The sequence below is a fragment of the Lates calcarifer genome, unplaced genomic scaffold (assembly GCF_001640805.2).
Source record: "Lates calcarifer isolate ASB-BC8 unplaced genomic scaffold, TLL_Latcal_v3 _unitig_1931_quiver_614, whole genome shotgun sequence".
Lineage (NCBI taxonomy): Eukaryota > Metazoa > Chordata > Actinopteri > Centropomidae > Lates > Lates calcarifer.
Window position 1 is genome coordinate 1 of NW_026115857.1, and position 21,291 is coordinate 21,291.

General features: G+C 38.3%; 1 protein-coding gene and 3 long non-coding RNA genes across 4 annotated transcripts; 3 read left to right on the top strand and 1 right to left on the bottom strand.

Annotated features, from left to right (window-relative positions):
- Positions 1-1,352: 1,352 nt before the first annotated feature.
- On the bottom strand, positions 1,353-5,051 carry LOC127139636 (uncharacterized). Its single transcript, XR_007809884.1, has 4 exons — positions 4,966-5,051; positions 3,261-3,304; positions 2,293-2,380; positions 1,353-1,687 (listed from the first exon to the last, which is right to left on the bottom strand). It is a non-coding gene; the product is annotated as an uncharacterized LOC127139636 (long non-coding RNA).
- A 1,571-nt stretch (positions 5,052-6,622) lies between these two features.
- LOC108891331 (uncharacterized) lies at positions 6,623-8,160 on the top strand. The gene is made up of 3 exons (XR_001962298.2): positions 6,623-6,785; positions 7,359-7,642; positions 7,972-8,160. It is a non-coding gene; the product is annotated as an uncharacterized LOC108891331 (long non-coding RNA).
- A 1,502-nt stretch (positions 8,161-9,662) lies between these two features.
- Positions 9,663-15,064, top strand: LOC108891332 (uncharacterized). Its single transcript, XM_018688462.2, has 8 exons — positions 9,663-9,810; positions 10,614-10,910; positions 11,690-11,752; positions 12,012-12,037; positions 12,224-12,244; positions 12,341-12,778; positions 13,144-13,374; positions 14,064-15,064. The coding sequence occupies exons 2-8, from the start codon at positions 10,616-10,618 to the stop codon at positions 14,313-14,315; spliced, it is 1,326 nt and encodes a 441-aa protein (XP_018543978.1). The 5' UTR covers positions 9,663-9,810; positions 10,614-10,615; the 3' UTR covers positions 14,316-15,064.
- A 2,132-nt stretch (positions 15,065-17,196) lies between these two features.
- On the top strand, positions 17,197-20,266 carry LOC127139631 (uncharacterized). The gene is made up of 5 exons (XR_007809881.1): positions 17,197-17,249; positions 18,878-18,903; positions 19,058-19,150; positions 19,434-19,524; positions 19,812-20,266. It is a non-coding gene; the product is annotated as an uncharacterized LOC127139631 (long non-coding RNA).
- Positions 20,267-21,291: the final 1,025 nt, after the last annotated feature.

Sequence of the window (21,291 nt, forward strand, 5' to 3'; positions counted from 1 at the left end):
AAAATGTCATTAAAATGTCGTAGTATAGTATGTGGTTAGAAATGTTTTACCTTGTATATCACAGCTTGTTTAAGTGTTGTACACAACTTTTCCAGTGTGTGTGTTGATTTGTTTCAGCATATTACCTGAGCTTTGTTGCTGTGTATGTTTACATTCAGGTCACTGAGTAATGTTAGCTTGTTCACACATGACTCTTTGTGAAATCTCTTTGTGTTTGTTATTTCATTTTGGTGTTTGTTCAAATAAAGACTTCTGAACTCTGAATATTTACCTGGTCTGTTTAATATTGTATGAAAGTAAATATTACCAGTCTCCCTACACACTACACACTTACTACAACTACAAATCCTTCAGCTATTAATTTTTATTAATGTTACGGCTTTTTAGCCACTGTTAGCCAGAGACTAGGGTTAGGGTTTCAGTTTTAAGACAGAAACTAGGGTTAGGGTTAGGGTTTCAGTTTTAAAACAGGTTAGGGTTAGGGTTTCAATTTTAAAACAGACTAGAGTTAGGGTTTCAGTTTTAAGACAGAAGCTAGGGTTAGGGTTATAGTTTTGAGACAGAGGCTAGGGTTAGGGTTAGGGTTAGGGTTTCAATTTTAGGGTTAGGGTTAGGGTTAGGGTTTCAGTTTCAAGACAGAGGCTAGGGTTAGGGTTAGGGTTTCAGTTTTAAGACAGAGGCTAGGGTTAGGGTTTCAGTTTCAAGACAGGTTAGGGTTAGGGTTATAGTTTTGAGACAGAGGCTAGGGTTAGGGTTAGGGTTTCAGTTTTAGGGTTAGGGTTAGGGTTTCAGTTTCAAGACAGGTTAGGGTTAGGGTTATAGTTTTGAGACAGGCTAGGGTTAGGGTTAGGGTTTCAGTTTCAAGACAGGTTAGGGTTAGGGTTTCAGTTTTAAGACAGAGGCTAGGGTTAGGGTTAGGGTTTCAGTTTTAAGACAGAAGCTAGGGTTAGGGTTATAGTTTTGAGACAGAGGTTAGGGTTAGGGTTACAGTTTCAAGACAGAGGTTAGGATTAGGGTTAGGGTTAGGGTTTCAGTTTTAGGGTTAGGGGTTAGGGTTAGGGTTAGGGTTTCAGTTTTAAAATAGAGGCTAGGGTTAGGGGTTAGGGTTAGGGGTTAGAGTTAGGGTTTCAGTCTTAAAACAGAGGCTAGGGTTAGGGTTAGGGTTAGGATTAGGGTTAGGGTTAGGGTTTCAGTCTTAAAACAGAGGCTAGGGTTTCTATATTATAAAATCATTTTTGTGATGTTAATTTGAAAATAGAGAAACTGAACTCAAGAGTTAAGTTACAAAACTTTATTGATTTAGATGTAGACATTTAACAAATCACAGCAAAGATAACAACAGAAGTTTGACCATTTGGAGACGCTTTGTTTTATTCTCTCACCTCACATTTAATAAAGTGATGAGCACACATGAGGATAAGCTTATGAAAGACGTGCACATCTCGTATCATCTCTTTAATTACTTGTGCTGTCCTCTTCAGGTGATGTGGACTCCTCTTCCTGCAGAGACAGAACAGAAAACAAAGCGCCTCCTGGTGGCTGAGGGGGAGGAGGCGGTGTAGAGGAGGCGGGACAACACCGGTCTCTGGTGTTTAAGGTTTATCTGTAAATCATAACCAGTCTCATGAACCGTGTTGTTTTCTTTGATCCACTTCAGGTCCAGAACTTCAGCTGCTGTCGTCTCCTCCTGCAGAGACACACCACCATGTTAATCACTGAACCTGATCAATAAATCTGATTTTCTGTTCTAACCTGTCATTAGTCCTTTCTGAGAGTTAAATTCAACATGTTCGTAGAAGTAGTAACTGTAGTTCAGTCTTTATCACATCATTGTCAACATCATTGTCTTATTTGTAATCATTTTATCTGATAAAATTTGTCCTTTTCTGTGAACTGATCAAACATCTGTTTGTCATCATTTTTCATCATTTCATCATTTTTATGACAATTTGTATGCATTACTATACTATGATATTTTTATGACATTTATGACCACATACCATGTTATGATTTTTGTATGTTATTTTTGACCACATACTACAGTTTGAAATTTTTTGAAAGCATGCTATACTGTGAACATTTTTGATGTGTTGCTATAATGTGACATTTTTACTTTTTGATTACCATCACCTCTGCATTGCTTTTACATTACAGATTGCTTTTACTGTTACCTCTATTATTAGATTACTATGATATTGCTAATTAATTTTACATTACTTGAATACTGAACATAAACAGTTTAATGTCAGTGCTCTGTGTTGGACAGTTGATGTAAAGCTGATTGTGAATTACCTGGAGGCCTCTGTCCTGGTCTCAAAGAACTTCATTGTGCGAAGATTCTCTGCGATCGTGGACGACGTCATCGATGAAGTGGTGACACCTGGAGGAAATCAAAGAGAAACATACAAAGGGAAACGATCAATACACTATTCCTAATCAACAGTTTATCCATGAAAACACAGAGAAATATTCAACATTACAGCTGAACCACAACATTTAATAAAACATTAGAAGAGTGTTTAAGAAAATGAATAAAACAAACAGCTGTATATTATTAAAGAAAGATAACTTTGGTATTTTTTAACCTCTGCCTTAAAATCTTTGGAATCAGTGTACTATATCAGTACCAGACTCCGTCGACAAAAACAGGAATTTTACCAAGCAGAACACAGGAGCTGCTGGAATACCACTGCCTCCATCTGTTAGTTTGTTTGTGTGACTGTGTGACTTTCAGTGATGGAGGAAGTAATCAGGTACTTGGATAAAGTAAATGTACCACACAGTCACACAAACAGACTATTAAATTGAGGCAGCTGCTCCTGTGTTCTGCACTTTAAAATTCCTTATTTTGTCAGTGGTGTCTGGTAGTGGTATATAGAGATTTTTCTGGTTTAAAATGATCTTACTCTTTAAAAAAAAAGCTCTGTCTCTGTAGGAATTCTATCCATAATGTTGTCAGACACCTATAATAATAATCTGAGCCTGTCAGTGGCAAAAACAAGCACTGCAGTGGACTGAAAAACATAAGAAAATAAGGCCCAGGTTCAAAAACACAGTTACTGTTTTCTATTAATTATGAGAATGTGATAGTTTTGTCATATAAAAATAAATTAAATATTTGGGTTTTGGATTGTTGATTGGACAAAACAAGAATTTATCTAATTAATCAACAGATGTAAACAGTGACACTGAATCAACAGACTGAAAACAGCAGCTAACATTAACGTTTTTCAGACCAGATAAATGTTTCAGACTCATACCTGCTGGTCTGCAAGGTGGTGTTGGTGTTTCTGTCCAAGTCGACCTAGAAAACACAAGTACACAACAAGATGTTAAACCTCCACAAACGGACTTTAAATGACCAGGATGAAACACAACAGACCAAGAGATTGTTGTGTTTTCTGGATTATCTTTATTTAGAAACTGATGAAAAATTCTCTCTCCATGTATTTATTGTATTCCTTATATTTATTTTGGATAACTATGGCAGAATGCAGATCGGTGAAACATGATCTAAGTTGGTATCTGCCACTCACTTCAACAAGAAGGTATTTAAATTTTTCCTCTTTGCACCAACAACTCCCATCAAATCTCAAACAAAGACTAAAATGGTGTTGGTTGAAGAAAAAAACAAAGTGAGTATTGATTAATTTACTTTACTGCTGATATTTAATCACACTGATTACTTAACAAACACTGAGTTCAAGAGTCTGAAGGAGAGTAGTTTGTTCCCGTGTTAATGTAACAATCATGAACCAGGAAACTGACTGAAACTCAGGGATCACACAGGAGACCAGATAAAAAGTCAAAATCAAAGTCTTTACTTGCAAACCTGAGGTCATAAATCTGATATCAGTCTGCAGAGCAAACAAACACAGGTGAGGAACAGGTAAAAGGTAAGACATGAGGAACAGACACTGGTATGAGGAGTGGTTGGAAAGGTGGACTAACAGGTAGAACAAAGCCAATCTGCCAACTGAAAGGAGGAGAGGCCTGAATATGTAATGAAGACTGACAGGTTAATGAGACACAGGTGAACACAACAAACTGGCAGGGAAAAAACACAAAGGCAGGAAGTGAAATATCCATAGACACTTGAGGTAAGTGATTATATAACAAAACATCACTAAATTAGTAATGTTGGGTATTTAGATTTGTCTACGGAGAGGAAATTCCTGGTTAGAATTAAGGATTAAGGGTTCAGAGTTAGGTTGGAGGACGGGGACACTCATAAGTGTCATTAATGCTCTGGCTACATGCTCTCTTTATATTTGTTTCCCTATATTCAGCATCAGCCTATAATAAGTAATTATTAAGGGCACTATTGGCGTTAAGGGTTAGGATTAGTTTTCATTTGCAAACTACTCATTGGTCTCTGTGTGTCACAGATGTCATTTGAGACAAAATGGAAAAAGGCCCTGACCTCCATCCTGGAGGAGCTGGAAGAGTCCGAGTACAAGAAGCTGCTGTTCGCTTTGGACAAAATTCCTAAAAGTTTGAAGTCTGGCAAGTCCAGAGAAGAAATGCCCCAGATCATCATCCAGTGCTATGGAGTAAAAGAATCCGTCTTTGTAATAAATAAAAGAATGAAACAGTTACCGAGGATGGACTACAGAGTCCAGGACCTACTGCGCCCCTGTGTGGAGAAAGTGAAGAGCCAACAACAGACAAACAAGAGTGAGTTCACAGTGATGGGTGTGAATCAGAGAATTTGACTGAAAAGCCAACTCTCACTGTTTTTCCTTTTTATGTTTAATTTAACGGTAAATTGCAGTGAATGAAACTGATATTTCTGACACTTAATGAATAACATTGATCATTTCGTTACAATCCAGCATTCTGCTGGGAAACCTTGGGTCCTTCATTCACCTGGATGTTACTTTGACACATTCTACCCACATAAACACTGTTGTAGACCAAGATCCACTGAGATTAAAAATATTGAAGAACAGTTTTCAGTTTTACCTTAAAACCATCAGCAGCTGTGACCAATGCAATGATGTTTTTCTTCCTTTACAGATCAACAGAAAGTCACTCAACCTGTCAAGGTGAGAGTTAAAAAAACAATCAGGTTAATGAAGAATTCAGTCCCACTCTGTTACAGTCTGTCAACAGATTCATTCAGACGTTTAGGTTTGTATTTATTTGATGATTTTGTTTTTGTTTTTCATCCAGAAGAAGAAAACCTTCCAGACTCAGAACACCACAAAAACCAGGAAAGCAGCACCGAATCCTGCTCAGAGCACAAACCAGAAAAAAAGGAGGGTGAGAACTGTTTTCTTTTATTGGAGGGTTGTGAAGAGACAGTGAGCTTTAACATGATGGGACTGAGTGGGAGGTGGAGGACTGAGACACCAGAGACTCATCTGTGGTTCAGGTTCAGGAAAAGATGGTGGTTTTAGTTCAGTGTAAATAAACAGGCTAACTTCTCCTGTATACCAGACCAGGATCTTTCCCTGAACCTGAGCCAGGAGAACCAGGAAACCACTTCATAAAGATGGAGTCACTACAGGTGGAGATTGTTCAGTATCAATGTACAGTATTGGCAGATATGTAAATTAACAACGTTAATAGAAAACATGATCCTGTCACTATTTCCTACAGAACGTATCTGCTGTTGCAGTTTAGATGTTTATAAATTAAACATTAAGATAGTCTGTCACATGTCTCACACTTAGTCTATGTTAAAGTATTCAGTGTATTCAGTGTATTCAGAAGAGGAAAGAAAACTGTGAATATGTTGTGTTTAGTTACGTGACCCACTGTCTTTAGAAACTGCATCATCTGTTATTAAACCTGTGAACATGAATTATTTGATTTGTTTGAATGAATCTTGTGTTTGGTGTTTTCAGATCAGTGCAGTTGGACCAGTGAAAACCAAACAGACAAAGAAGCAAAAGAAGAAGTAGTCGTGAACTTGGGGTCCATCTTTCTTAAAATCTCTGCTTCTTCAACCACTGAACTGTCATTTAATTCCTCACAACACATCATTCTTAATCTTAAACTGGTTTTAATGCAGATAAAACAAAGTTTATGTTTTTCCCAAGAGGTAAGGATTGACACTTTAAACAGTGTCAGATTATAAATACCAAGGCATCTGGACTGATGATAAACCATTAAGACTCACACTAACATCTGGATTCTGTCCATCACTCAGCTCTTTATTAGCCCTCACTGTATCAACATCTGTAATAAAGGCAGTGTGAGTAAAAACGTAAAGATCACTGTGTTCATTTTTATTCAGAGTTGGAGAATGAGTTCTTTATTTGCATGAAGTTTGGTCTGAAGTCAGTGAATAATGTCAGGAAGTCACACTGCTGTGTGATTGGACAGTCAACTGATCTGGATCTTAGATAATGTTGAGTTTAATGGAGATTAGCTTGATACTTTAATCCCTCATGTACAGTATATCTCTCTGACTTCATTCACATCATGAAAGTACCCGCTCTGTCCCAGAGTATGGGCAGGAAATGTGGGGCTAAACCATTGTTGACTGGAGTGGAGGGGGGCTGTTGTGGTTGATGTTAATGAGGATTAACAGTTAAATCTGGACAAACTAAAATATTTACCGGTGAAAAATCTCTTGTCATATTTATATTGTCAGTTTTATTTTAGATCACTAGAAGGACAGGTTGGTGAGAACATGATTTAAGTTGGTATCTACTTCCTGTCCGAGTGAGTCACTGCACAAAACATTCAAACTTCTTTCGACCACTGAGAGCTGCTGTGTTGTTTACAACCATCGAACATAAAGAAGAAAACAGTTCAACTGTAAAAAAGACGAAGTGAGTACTGATTAAAGACTAAATGGTTCGACTGTGAGATGAGATAGATGAGATATTCAGGATGTTTCTGTGTTAAAACCTGGACTGGACTGTAGTTTTCCTTTTCTATAGATGTATTTGATATATATTATATACTTTGTGGTGTTTGTGTCATCAGTGCCTTCAGGTTTCTCTTTTTCATTTGAAAAACTGATGAACAGGTAGTACAAAGCCAATCAAAAAATAACCATAGACCACATGAGTTAAGTGATTATATAACAAAACAGGAAATAACTGCAAAGAGTCTGAGCGGGATGTTAAATAAGTCGTAATTTGGGGTATTTAGATTTTTAGATTAGAGGAAAAACAGAGTTTCTCTTTCTGGTTAGGGTGTCAGTAATGCTCTGGCTACATGCTCTCTTCATATCTGTTTCACTTATTATAGGCCGATTCAGCATCAGCCTATAATAAGTACTTATTAAGGGCACTATTTATCAGTTTATCTGCTAAATAAATAGGGTTGGGGTTGGGGTCCAGGGTTCAGGGTCAGTTTTTGTTTGCAAACTACTTCTCATTGGTTTCTGTGTGTCACAGATGTGTTTGGAAAAAAGGTGGAGAGAGGCCCTGACCTCCATCCTGGAGGAGCTGGACGACTCACAGTTCAGGAAGCTGCTGTTCTCTTTGGACAAAATTCCAAAAAGTCTGAAGTCCAAGTCCAGAGAAGAAATGCCGCAAATCATCATCGAGAAATACGGAGTAGAAGAATCCATCAATGAAATAGATGCAAAGATGCAAGAGTTACCGAGGTTGGACAGTAAAGTCCAGGACCTGTTGCAGCCCTTTGTGAGGGAAGTGCAGAGTTTACGCTGAGATCAAGAGTGAGTGAATGAATTCTTACAAATGAAACACTGAAATAGTCTCACAGGAAGAAGAGGTGGAGCCAATCCAAGACCTGATCTGATCAGCTGATCTGAGAATCCAGTTCACTGAGGGTTGTCAAGACACTTTGTCCACATCAAGATACTCAGTGTTTTCAGAATAAGGAAGAAAAATGATGTCTGAAAAACAGTGTGTAGGTTTTATCTGTATGAAAATGTTGTGTTTAGTTATGTGAACCACTGTCTTTAGAAACTGCATCATCTGTTGAACATGAATGGTTTGATTAATCTCAATGAATCTTGTGTTTGGTGTTTGTTTGTTTTTTCAGACTGATGCAGTCGGACCAGTGACAACCAAACAAAGACAGGAAGTGACTTCTCTATGTTAGACTACAGTGATGTTATTTACAGACCTGATCCCAAACATCTGGATTCTGTCCATCACTCAGCTCTTTATTAGCCCTCACTGTGTCCTGTATCAACATCTGTAATAAAGGGAGTGTGAGTAAAAACGTAAAGATCACTGTGTTCATTTTTATTCAGAGTTGGAGAATGAGTTCTTTATTTGCATGAAGTTTGGTCTGAAGTCAGTGAATAATGTCAGGAAGTCACACTGCTGTGTGATTTTGGACAGTCAACTTATCTGGATCAACTGTCAATTGTCAGTGTCACAGGGAGAAGAGGTGGAATCAGACCTGAGGTTGTGGAAACCATCCAAGACATGATCTGATTCATTCAGACGTTTCTGTTTCTATTTATTCTGCTGATGCTATATTTATGTTTTTGTTTTCTGTACTCACCTTTTGCATCCAGAAGAAGAAAACCTCCCAAACTCAGAGCCGCACAAAAACCATAGCTGGGAGAGCATCGAGTCCTGCTCAGAGCACAAACCAGAAAAAAAGGAAGGGGAGAAATGTTCAGAGGGTTGTGAAAAGACAGTGAGATTTAACATGATGGGACAGTGTTTTCAAAATAAGGAAGAAAAGTTGTGTCTGAAAAACAGTGTGTAGTTTTTATCTGTATGAATATGTTGGGTTTAGTTACGTGAACCACTGTCTTTAGAAACTGCATCATCTGTTATTAAACCTGTGAACATGAATTATTTGATTCATTTGAATGAATCTTGTGTTTGGTGTTTTCAGATCAGTGCAGTTGGACCAGTGAAGACCAAACAGACAGGAGTAGTCGGCAGATTAAACAAAGCTGACTTTCTTTAAAAGGTTGAGAGAGTTGTTCATTGTCTTATAACAAAATGATCAATGTTATTCACTTCATCTGTCAGTGGTTTAATGTCAGTTCATGTTCACAGGTGAAAACCAGGTGAATCAATAAATGAGATGTTTTCATTAGAATAAAGATGTAGGAACAGTAAACAGGATAAGAGGATATATACCTCTGAATCTGCGTCACTGCTCCTCTGTCAGTTGAACTCTGGACACTGATTGGTCCAGAGGTGCAGGTGTGTCCGGGTGTTGAACTCAAACAAAACATGAACTTTGTACTTTATAACTGTTCTGACTTGTTACTGTATCTACTTGTAACATTACCTGGCTGTTTATCTTGTGGTCAGGCTTTTATAGAAACTGCAGAGGTACTCTGAGGTACAGGTAATCCTGGTCATACAATAATATAAAACTTGAAAAGTACGTTAACTTTAGACACTTTACGAACATTTTGTTTTGAATACTTCTGCGTTCTGAGTCTATTTCAAAAGTGACATTAAAAACCAAAACATTTCAGTCCCTTTACTGAAAATCTAAATATTGAGTCTGAGTCTGTCAGAGATGAACGTCACTGACATGTGATACTGTGGTTGTACCATGAAAATGAAAGTACCTCTGTCTTAGCTGTTGAGCGGGAACTAGAGGGCTGAACCATTGTTCACTGGAGAGGGGGGGGGGGCTGTTGTTGAGACTGATGTGATGAGGATTAACAGTCAAATCTGGACAAAGTAAAATATGTGCTGCTGAAAAATCTCTCTCCATATTCACGTTTTTACTTCAGATCACTAAAGGGACAGGTCAGTGAGAACATGATTTAAGTTGGTATCTACCTCTCGTCCATGTGTCACTGTGCCAAAACATCTTCCCGCCACTGAGAGCTGCTGTGTTGTTTACAACCATCGAACATATAGAAGAAAACAGTTCAGCTGTAAAGAAGAAGACAAAGTGAGTACTGATTAAAGACTGGCTTCCATCTGAAAAACGATTTGACTGTGAGATCAGATATTTAATCACATTGATCTCTAAACAAAGCAGAGAGCAGTTTGTTCTGGATGTTTCTGTTCCTGTGTGGTCACTCTCTTTCTGCAAAAGACTTGTGCTTGTAGTTCCTGTTTCCTATAAAGCTATAAATATGATATGAAATATTTTTTTATTAATGATGTTTTATTCTCTTTAAAACACCTCCAAAGGGTCAACAGATAAATCTGAGGGGTTGTCAGATTTTTTTCCAGTTTTTAGACTCTTCTCTGATCCTTGACCTTTAGTGAAATATTGATCATTTGAAGAGTTATTGAAATATGTAAGAAGTTTAGAGGAGAAATAAACTGAAGACGCCTCAGACACTGAAACACAACAAGGACACAGAAATATATACTGATTTATGTGTAAGAGAAAAGACGCTATTTTCTATATGAAGTCACATGACAGAAATATTGGAAATCCTGATTTAAAAAAGTAAAGTACAAGTACGTCAAACTGTACCTGAATAAATGTGCTTGGTCAGGGACAGGAAGGCTGGATGATTCATCTGATACAGGTAGAAAATAAACTTTACAACAAGCTCCATGTTTGTATCAGAGTTTCCAGCAACATAAGAAACACAACAGAATGAGTGTGAATATACAGTGAATACAGCAGACTCTCTGGGTGTTCAGACAGGATCTTTCTGTTGTTATTTTATATTTAAAACAAGACACAAAGTTAAAGCAGGAGGGTTCTTACACTTCTGTCGTCTCTCTGTGTGTCAGTCATGGTGAAGATTTCAATGGAAGAGTGGAAAACAGCTCTGACCTCCATCCTCAAGAAGTTGGATCAGGAACAGTACAGAAAGTTACAGAAAATATTGAACAAACTCCCCCCAGCAAAACTAACAGCCAAGTACAAAGAGAATATGCCCAAAAAGATCATTGAGTACTACGCAGTAGAAGAGTCCATCTCTGCAATCAAAGATGCAATGGATCAAATCCCAAGAAATGATCCTGCAGTCCAGGACCTGCTGCGCCCCTTTGTGGACAAACTGAAGAAGAAACAAGAAAAGAATAAAGGTGAGTTCACACAGTTGATGTTGTTTATGACCTTTGCAGCAGGAACGAAGGATTAGAAGTTTTTACGGTTGATTCAGACTCTGAGACACCAGGCAACAGGACGGAAAAGTTCAATAAAGTCACAAATTTTAATTGAAGGTGTATGGGGGAAAATTTTCCAACATGTCACTTTAGTTTTGTTTAGAAATAAAAACTCAACTTAAATATGATAACATTATGTCTTAATGTTTATTGTAAAATTCTGCTCTCCACTTTTAACAAGCATACTAGAATTTATCTCAAGGTAAAAGCTTTTACTGAAAAGTGGTAGACAACTTAGACTAACTTTACATTAGTACAGACAGATTAGGATCTGTGGAGTTTGGAGGCCAGGTCAACACCTTGGGCTCTTTGTTCCTTGAGACATTTCGGAGCTGATTTTGTGGTGTGGTGGGAGCATCGTCCTGGTCTAAAACAGTGTTTAGTAGGTGATACATATCAAAGTAACATCCAGATGAATGAAGGAGCAGAGGTTTCCCAGCAGAACACTGGATCATAATGAAATGATCAGTGTTCTTCACCTGTCAGTGGTTTCATGTTGATCAGTGTAGATTCTCTCCTGGATCCACTGGTTCTGGTTTTATTTGTCCAGGTTCTGAACAAAGAGTTAGAAACGTCACAATAACAGTCCAATGATTTGATGAAGCTTCTGTCTCATCTGTCAAATGAGTCAACACCACATCTCTGTACAGACTGAGACAACAACCAACCTGTGCTCATTTTTAAAATGTCAATTTCAGAGAAGAAGAGGAAACATGAAAGTGATTCAGAGTCAGAGGACAAGAAGCCAAAGCCTGCAGCTGGTAGGTAAACACAGCAACAGTCTGAAACACAAAGTACAGAAACAGCACTGTACAAGACATGTTTCAAATAAAGCAGCAGCAGCAGAGAAAACAGAAGAATCAGAGTGTAACAGCACGATGGTAATAAAACCTAGTAATGAGGTAAATAAAAAGAATGAGGTCAAAGTTTGGTGGAGGTTGTTCTGTTCTCAGTGAAGTAAAAAGGAAACCGGAGTCCAACAGTGTAAAATCTCACTGATGTTTGTTTCTTCTTTTAAAGCTCAACAGAGCAGCAGCAAACCTGAGGTAGGAGTTTAACTCAGGTTCATAATGAATACTACACACTGTCACTTACATTCTGTCATCATTCTATAGAGACCTATTCTGTGTGTGTGATACCTCACAGAGAGACATGTTAGTAGAATATAAATCTACTGTATAAAGCTCTTTCATCATGAGTAACTGAGCATTAATGAACTGTTTATTTTCCAGGAGAGAAAGAGTCAGCTTTGGGTGAGTGGATTTCTTTAAGGTTTCATTTATTTCTCACAGACTTCTGACTTTATGTTGATTCATTCAGACATTTATGTTTCCTCTGTTTGTGTCCAGAGAAAAACCATCGCTGATCTAAAGACCAGTGGTTACCTCGGTGAAAAAGCCATAACTGGAAGAGTTGTGCAGAAAACTGGTCTGCGCTCATATCAAACACAAGAGAAGAAGGATAAGTTCTTATTTTATCTGGTAGTTGCTGATGAGACAGGCAGCATCCGAGTGACGGTGTATGGAAAAGAGCACTATGAAGAAATTATGGAAAACAAGTCCTACATGTTCAGAAATGTGATGTTTGAATGGAATGATCACTTTAAAGAGAAGGTCTTAAAAGTAACCCAACAAAGCACAGTGGCAGAGTTTAACCACATCAGTGTTCCAGAGGAGGTGGAGCTGGAAGCTCAGAAGCTCATTTCTGGTCAGAATCCAGTTTCCATCAAAGAGGCCAAAAGGTCTGAAGACAAGACAATAGTGAGCGTTGAAGGAACAATAACAAAGGCAAGTTTCTGTTATTTATTAATACACATTGAGCTCACAGTTAGGAGCCAGTTTCTATGGAAGCCCAGGATTACTGTTTAATGTCTTAGACTATCATCAGGTCCAGCAGAGGGTAAGAGGCTGAACCCTCTGTCTTTATCTATGGAGCAAAGACAAGTCAACTAACTGAACTATTCAACCATAAAAATAACAGGTTTATAAAAGTAAAGGTGGAATCTCACCTCAGGTTACTAAACATGAAACATGAAAACCAGACAGCACATGTCAGCTGATCTAATATTAAATATCCCACAGACTCTTTATTTAAATGAGTTTAAAAAAGAAAGAGAAGATTAATTGGTTTAATCTTGTGCTGGTTTTCTCAGATTGGTCCTGTTGAATCTGTCAAACTGAAGGCCAAACGAGGAAGGAAAGATAGGCAAGATATCAAACTTAAAGACGACACAGATGAAATCAGTATCAGCCTGTGGGGTGAAGACATCAAGCAGCTCAGAGGAAAGTTAGAGGGAGACGTCGTCAAGGTGACCGACCTGAAGACCAATCACTACTATGGCACAGTGTCACTGAACTCAACTGACTTCACCATGATTGTCAAGGTATCTGTTTTCCACACACAACACACTGTTCTACTGATGCCGTCAGTTTGAAACATCACAAGTCAGCTTTGTTTCTTAGTTTGTTGGTAGAATGAGGGACTTCTGGATATAATAATAATAATAATAATAATAATAATAATGACAAAGTGAAAACATGATTTTAGAAGGAGAAGATTTCACCCCTGTAAATGTCGCCAAAGGAGCTGCTGCTAGGTACTGAACGCAGGGTCTGAAAACTTTCTGAAGTCACTGTATGTTTGCAGTAGAAGTATTTCCCAGCTGTTTTTTACAGTCCATAGCAGCAGGTGTGAAAAATCATATCTTGCACTCAACATTAAGAAAACTACAATGAAAGAAAGAAATGAAAGAAAAAGTAAATTCATCATTTGGAATTATCTGCATTGAATAAATAGTGTATAATAAGGAAACATTTGTCTTAAAAAATAATCAGAGCTTCATCTAAGTTACAGTTATGAATAAATACAATCGATTTAAAGGTTGAATTATTTGGGAAGAACATGCAGCATATATATATATATATGTGTGTGTGTGTGTGTGTGTGTGTGTGTGTGTGTGTGTGGTATAAAAGGGGAACTGTATAGTAACATGAAAACATCATCCAAACGAATAAGGACAGAGGAGAGATCTACTTCAAAATAACCTCAAACATAAAATCTACCTTTGTGCAGGTCCAAAGTGCTGCTGTCCAGAATGTGGGAATTCAGATTATCGGAATCACAACCGCCAGCAAGATGGAGACTCACCTGGAGGCGGAGTGTAACAGCGAGGTGCAGACATTTGTTGTAGCTTCTGAACTCCTGGCAGAGGCGTTTGGTGTCAGACTGGAGGGTGACTTTAAGAAAACGCTCCTTGAAAAACTACCCCTCTCTGCAAAGGCAGAAATACAAGGAAATAAGATTAATAAAATTAAAGCTGCTTAGAAGATGTAAAAACCTAACAACAGTGTATCAGCTGATATGTAGGAAGATTTTTCTCTCACATAACGTTTTTTAATAAAGATCCTTTAAATTTGTCAATGAAAGAACAGTGATCAACATCTGGAGTGTCTGAGATTAATCCACTTGACTTATTGATCCAATCCCCTTTAATGACGTTGATAATAATCCTGTTGGGACTAAACACAGTTATTATTACATCTTGAACCCAGTGCTGTCGGTACAGACAGACAGTAATAATATTGTATTTTAAACAGAAAAACTGAGATGAGAGGATTTAATGTATCACACTGCACATGATTGGCTGATTGTATAAAACACGTATAAGCAGGTGTTCCTAATAAAGTGCTCAGTGAGAGTAAATGCAATCCTATTTTCAGCTTGTGGGAGGAATTAGATTTTCTGTAGACTTAGAATGGGACCATGGTTTAATGTTTCTCTGTAGCTGTAGATGTTTGAATTATTCTGTTTAATCAGCTTTTATTGAACATTTTGATGATTAATTCTCCTCATATATCCATGGAGGATTTTCTTTAGATTCATCATAAGGTCATAATTGTGTTTATTGTGCAGTTAATGGTTTGGGCGTTTGACATCAGATTTGTTGTATTTTCAATCTGTTTTGTTTTTAATTGTTTTTATCTGTTTACTGTCTCTGAAGAATCTGAACCTGATTTGATTTACTTGTGTCTGTTTGTTCATCTACAATAAAGACTTCAGTCTAACTACTGAGTGAAGTGATTCTTGTTCAGAAACGACTGAAGAGAAGCTGAAGATCTGTCAGTTTAGAACGATCAACAGGTTTTTATAAAAAGCTCCAGAAACAGTAAAAGGTGAAAAGTTGATGAGCTAAAGACTCAGCATCAAACTGAAACATCACCTACAGACCTTTACTGATATGATGTTACCTGGACAGAAACGTTTCATTTCTCTGAGTGAAACCTCATCGTTCTTCATCACACACTAACCCAGATGAACTCAACAGGAGTCTGAAGGTTTTCACATCAGATTCTTAAAGGCTTCAGGTTCAGGTCGGCTGTAGCTCTGTCAGATCCTCTGAAAAACAGACGACAGGTATTAAAAACAATCAAAGTTACAGTGGGACTCATTTAAAACAAGATTAAAAACCCTGATTGGAAAAAGTCCAACCATCATGTTTCCTGTCGTCTTTTGTAAATGCATCTTTTTCTGTTTCAGCCTCCGTCCAGATAAGTGTGTACTTCTCCCCAGAAACCTCCAGAGGGAGTCGATGTTACAGTGACGTTAAGAACAAACTTCAGTCGCCTCTGACTCTGTGATCAAACAGTGGACCTGAGGTTGTTGTTTCCTTCACATGGTTCTTTTAAAAATGTCTTTCTTTCTCTCAGTTTGGTCTCAGAACTTATTGAACCAACAGTGAGACTCTACAGCAGAGCTTATGAAATAACGACTGTTGTGTTTTCAAAAATCTAAAGCATTACTTTTCTATCGTAAATGAACTGAACTCATACCTGCTTTTAAAAACAGTTAAGATTAAAGATCGTTTTTCTGAGCATGTAAATAAATCTGGAATAAAATCCCACGTCACATTAAAAATCCTCCCTCTGTTTCACATTAAACATTCAGGCTTGGACTCCTGAAGGAGTCCTGTGGTATCTCAGCAGCAGATCCCTTCAGGCCTGTGAGTAACAAGGTGCAGCCACCACAGATCGGACTTGTTCCATCACATCCTGGATTCAGATCTGGGGAATTTGGAGCCTGAGGCAAAACACATCAAAGTTTTTGTCAGTAATCCTGAACAATGTGAGCAGGGTGGCAGGGAGCGTTGTACCTGGTCTGCAGCAGTGTTCAGACAGGTGACAGGTGTCAAACCAACGATTACTGCCTGGACCAAAGGTTTCCCAGAACATCACACCGGCTGGTCTCCATCCCACAGTGCAGCCTGGTGCCGTCATGAACCCGGCTGAACCTGTGATGTACAACAGGACTCATTGGACCAGGAGACCAGTTTCTGTTGCCCCAAGGTCCAGTTCTGATTCAGTTCTGTGCTCAGCTTTCGACAGCAGTTTAAATTTTCTAAAGTTGTGGCACAGCGGTCCTTCTGTTGGTCCAGACCTCATTGCCCTTATCCATCAGTGAGCCTTGTTGGTCCGACCTCCTACTGACCAGGAGCATCCTACAAGATCCTCTCAGAGATCTGACCCAGTCATCCGGCCATGATGACTGGTTCTTGTCAAGTGTTTACACCTGTGGCAAAAACAGCCGCTGTGCACCGACCAGAAATGACGATCATATCATGTGACCACGATCGTCAGCAAAATGTCCAAAATGTCCTCCAACTGCTGCAAGTACGCCGAATTACGTCCTTGGTGAGGTCTTTGCTCATCTGTCTTACTACGCTCCGTGTGTACAAGGAGTCATTCTTTACTAAAAGTAATTTTACTTTTGATACTTTAACACTTCATTGCTAATACTTCTATACCTGACTACAACTTTAATAGGACCTGTAGTATTTTCCTCCACCACTGGTAGAACTGTGACGTCTGTCAGTGATGTTAAGTTGCATTGCACTGACACATTACACTGTGGTTATTACTTTGTTGGTTCAACATGGAAGTGAAAGGACCAACTCTGCTCAGTATTTCTGCTTTTTGGCAGGAGACGTAGGGCTGAACCATTCTTCACTGGAGTGGGGGAGGGCGTTGTGTTTGAGACTGACTTTATCAGGATTAAATCCAATCTTGACAAACTAAAATATCTTCTGCTGAAAAATCTCCGTCCATATTTATATTTTAGTTTATATTTTAGAGAACTCAGGCAGCAGGTCAGTGAGACATGATTTAAATTATTATCTGACACTTACCTAAACTGATTTTTTGACTTTTCACCTTTGACTGCCATCAAATCTCAAAGACGGTCTGTGGTTGAGAAAAGGACAAAGTGAGTATTTATTTTTATAAACTGCTGATATTTAATCACATTAATTACTGAGCAAACACTGAGTTCAAGATTCAAACAAAGGTGGAGTCTTAGAGAAGAGCAGTTTGCTTGTTGTTTATTCCTGTTCTACTGATCCACTGATCCATTAACCATTTCTCTGAAACTGAAAGTCCTTCCGTTCCTTTCTGTCTCTTGGATTTGACCTCACTGAATGCAGGTGAGGCAAACCATGTTTAAGACCCATTTCTGCCTGATTCTTTGTTTGTGTCTCTGTTGCCGATACATGGTTTGTGACCAACTATACAGACAGTTTTGATGACTTAATGAGATCAGTAACCTTCAGCCCACTATGTAAACATGATGTTTTATGTGTGTGAACTGTGTATTGTTCAACTGACATTAAGTTGTACTTAGCTGACAGAAGTAAAAATATGCTGATAAACTGCTCTCAGCTCAGGTGAAGCCACCTGAACGATGTTGTTTGTGTAGTGAAGCTGTGAACAGGTAAACAGAAGAAAGAAAGACTCTGCTGAGGACATTATACAAAACCTTTGCACAGTCCTGCATGTGAAATAAGATGTCACCCTGTCATGTTTGGCTATACTGTACACATAAGAACAACAGAGACAATACAAAACCAACCACACAGATTACAAAGTCTGCATGTTGAAGCACGACAGAGGATTAAAAACTCAAAGTTACATTTACCACATTTCCATAGTGTGTCACATCCAAAAGGCCCAAAGACACAGATAAAACATTAAACCCATTCAACCCTATCTCACCTGTTTTTGAAAACTGGAAAAAAACTTAACTGACTTGTCTCTACTACACTCAAACACCTGCAAGTAGTCTAATGCTGTTTAGACATTTATACGTACCTTCAGATTTTTTGTTTTTCATGTGCAAACTTCTTCGTATTGGTTTCTGTGTGTTGCACATGTCTTTGAAAATTTTGGAAACTAAATGGAAAAAGGCCTTGACCTCCATCCTGGAGGAGCTGAAAGAGTCCAAGTACAAGCAGCTGCTGTTCGCCTTGGACAAAATCCCCACTGTAGTGAAGTCAGGCAAGTCCAGAGAAGAAATGCCCCAGATCATCATCCAGTACTACGGAGCAGAAAAATCCATCTCTATAATAAATAAAGAAATGGAGCAGATACCGAGGATGGACTATAAAGTCCAGGTCCCGCTGCGCCCCTTTGTGGAGAAACTGAAGAGCCAACAACAGAAAAAGACCAAGAGTGAGTTCACAGTGTCAGGTGTGAATCATAGAAATGCTGCTGCACGGATTACACATCTGGATGTTCTGGGTTAAAACCACACCTCTAGATTCCCCCACACATCTGTGGTATCCACCCAGGATAAATTCTGAACAACACCTAAATGTCTACATCTTAAACCTTAATATAAACCCTGCAGTGTTTGTTTAGACATACGTCAATCAGTCTCTCTCTAAAGAGAAAAGTACAGAAGAGGATTAGAAGAAAAGAAAATGGCCCAAAGCAGAATTCTGAAATAAAAGTCAAATATTCAAAACATTAAAAAACAAATGTTAGAAATGTTAAAACTTTTCAGTTTTATCTTAAAACCATCATCAGTGTTTAAACACAGTCTCTTCTCTTTTACAGATCCACAGGTCTGCCAGCCTGACAAGGTAAGAATGAAAAATAACCATATTAGGGTTCATAAAGAATACAGGCTCACTCTGTGAAATCCTTTCAAAAGACTTAGTCAGACATTATGTTTGTATTTGTTCTGCTGATTCTACGTTGGTGTTTTTATTTTCTGTGCTCACCTTTTGTATCCAGAAGAAGAAACCCCCCCAAACTCAGAACAGCACAAAAACCACAGCTGGGAAAGTAGCACCAAATCCTCAGAGCACAAACCAGAAAAAAAGGAAGGTCAGAAAAGTTTTCTCTTTTTCTGAAAAGAGCTTTATCATGGAAAGCATTTTGTCTACCTCAAAATATTCAGTATATTCAGAATGTCATCAAATCACAAAGGGAAGAAAAGAGTATCTAATTATAGCTGAAAAAACAACATAGTTTTTATCTGTGTATGAATGTGTTGCATTTAGTTACCTGACCCAAAAAAATAGCATCATCTATTATTAAACTGGAAAACATTTTTTAACATAATTATTTGAGGCACTGTCTCTGTGTATTAATGTGGTGGTTTGTCCAGACTGATGCTGATGGACCACTGAAGCCCAAACTGATGATGACAGAGAAGCAAAGTTTATTCCTGAAAACACCTGGACTCCACAGTTTGTGAGGTAGTTTCAATCTGCAGACTGAAGGAATGATGTCTGAATACTGAATATGGTTCCAATTCAAGGTTCAACTTGATCATTCATTAGAGAATGTGAATTACAGTGCTCCCATTATAAAATGAAGCAGTAAGCCCAGAGAGGCTGTGGCTTAAAGTGAATTAAGAACATCGAATGAGCGTTTCTGGGCTTATTGCTCTCACTAAGGCTAAACATAAAGTTGGCCCTGAATTCACCCACTGAACTATTCAGGTTCTTTATCGGAGTACAAACATCAACCTGTCTTTATGCAGGTTAAAACTGTTCCTGTCCAGGACGCCAGGATTACGATCACAAGAATCTTAAAGTCCAACACGATTAACACTCACCTGGAGGCAGATTTCAACCAGAAGCTGCAGACGTTCTTTATGACGTCTCGACGTCTAACAGAAGCATTCGGCATCAAATCGGAGGATGACTTTAAACAGAGGCTGCCGCTGTCAGTAGAAGTAAAAATACAAGGAAATAAAATTACAGAGATTAAGAAGATCTACAGTTACGTGTATTTCAGTAGAAAAGGAACATGACTTACATCGAGCACTGCGGCTGATCACAGGAGAGGTCAGAGTGTGTGGTGTCCACTAACCTTTGGTTGTTTTATTCTGTATTTTTAGGGAGGTGTTTTTATTTGAAGTGCTGGTTTTTATTGTGTCTACTTTTCCTCTTCTTTAAGGTAATAATAAAGAGCCACTGATGGCAGCTAACCCACTCCGACTGGTGAGGCCTTTTTCTTGAGGTCTGTGTCTGAACCAAGTTGGTCATTGCAGATGCTTTTGGTGGCACTGCTGTAGATTTAGTCATCTTTGACCAAAAAGTTCCAAGAACAATGAGATCAAAGAAACTAAACTCATTCACCCTTCACATAGACAATGTTAGTGAGAGTTAGATCAACATGAAACTCACCTGGTTCAATCATCAGAACAAGTCAAAATGTAAATACAGACTGAAGTAGACGAACAAATGTCCAATCACAGCTTACAACAGCAGAAACCTTGCAGGCTGATGATTTTCCTAAACATAAGATCGTCAAAGCTGTCGGAGTCTGATTTGGTTTATCTGCATTTCAAAGAAAAAATCTGGACGTTGTTTAAATGAAATATGATGAGTTCAGTATGATCATTCTCAAATCAGAAGACCAAAAAAGTAACTAATAAGTAATAATAAGTAACTAATAAAAAAAGATCCAAGTTCAATCTTGGTGAAATAAAGGTCAGAAAGACAGAATCAACAAACTCTTGCTTGTTTACCTTCCCTATATAAATCATATTCAGTAGCTCTATGCTAAAATCAAAAGTTCTGAAAATAAAAAGTTACACAACCCATACAAAAGAAAAAATACAACTATACAGTGTCAGTGTAGGTTCTTAGTGATCCAGGTCATGGAAGTCTTAAGTGCTAAGGCAACTGGACTTGTTTGAGTTTCTTGAAGACATTTCAGCTCTCATCCTTAAGACTTCATCAGGGTTCATCAGTTCTTGTTGTGAAGGCTCAGGGATTTAAACTTTGACGGGGTTGTCATCTTGGAGGGGGTCGTCAGAGTCCTTGACTGATTCTTGACATCATGTGAATCGTTAGGATCACATGGGTCGAGGTGTGAATAGGTGTTAAGTCGTCTGGGTACAGGTCTCAAGACTGATTTAGAACTGAAGAAGCCTGTCGGGTGAAAGCTGAAACGTCTTCAAGAAAACTAAAAGAAGTCCAGCTGCCTTTAACTCTGGCACTTAAGACAACTAG

Excerpts from the sequence above, each read along its gene's own strand:
- LOC108891332 (XM_018688462.2), top strand. The coding sequence starts at position 10,616 with ATGGTGAAGATTTCAATGGAAGAGTGGAAAACAGCTCTGACCTCCATC. Across the intron at positions 10,911-11,689 it reads GAAACAAGAAAAGAATAAAG|AGAAGAAGAGGAAACATGAA; the intron begins GTGAGTTCACAC and ends TGTCAATTTCAG. Across the intron at positions 12,038-12,223 it reads AGAGCAGCAGCAAACCTGAG|GAGAGAAAGAGTCAGCTTTG; the intron begins GTAGGAGTTTAA and ends TTTATTTTCCAG.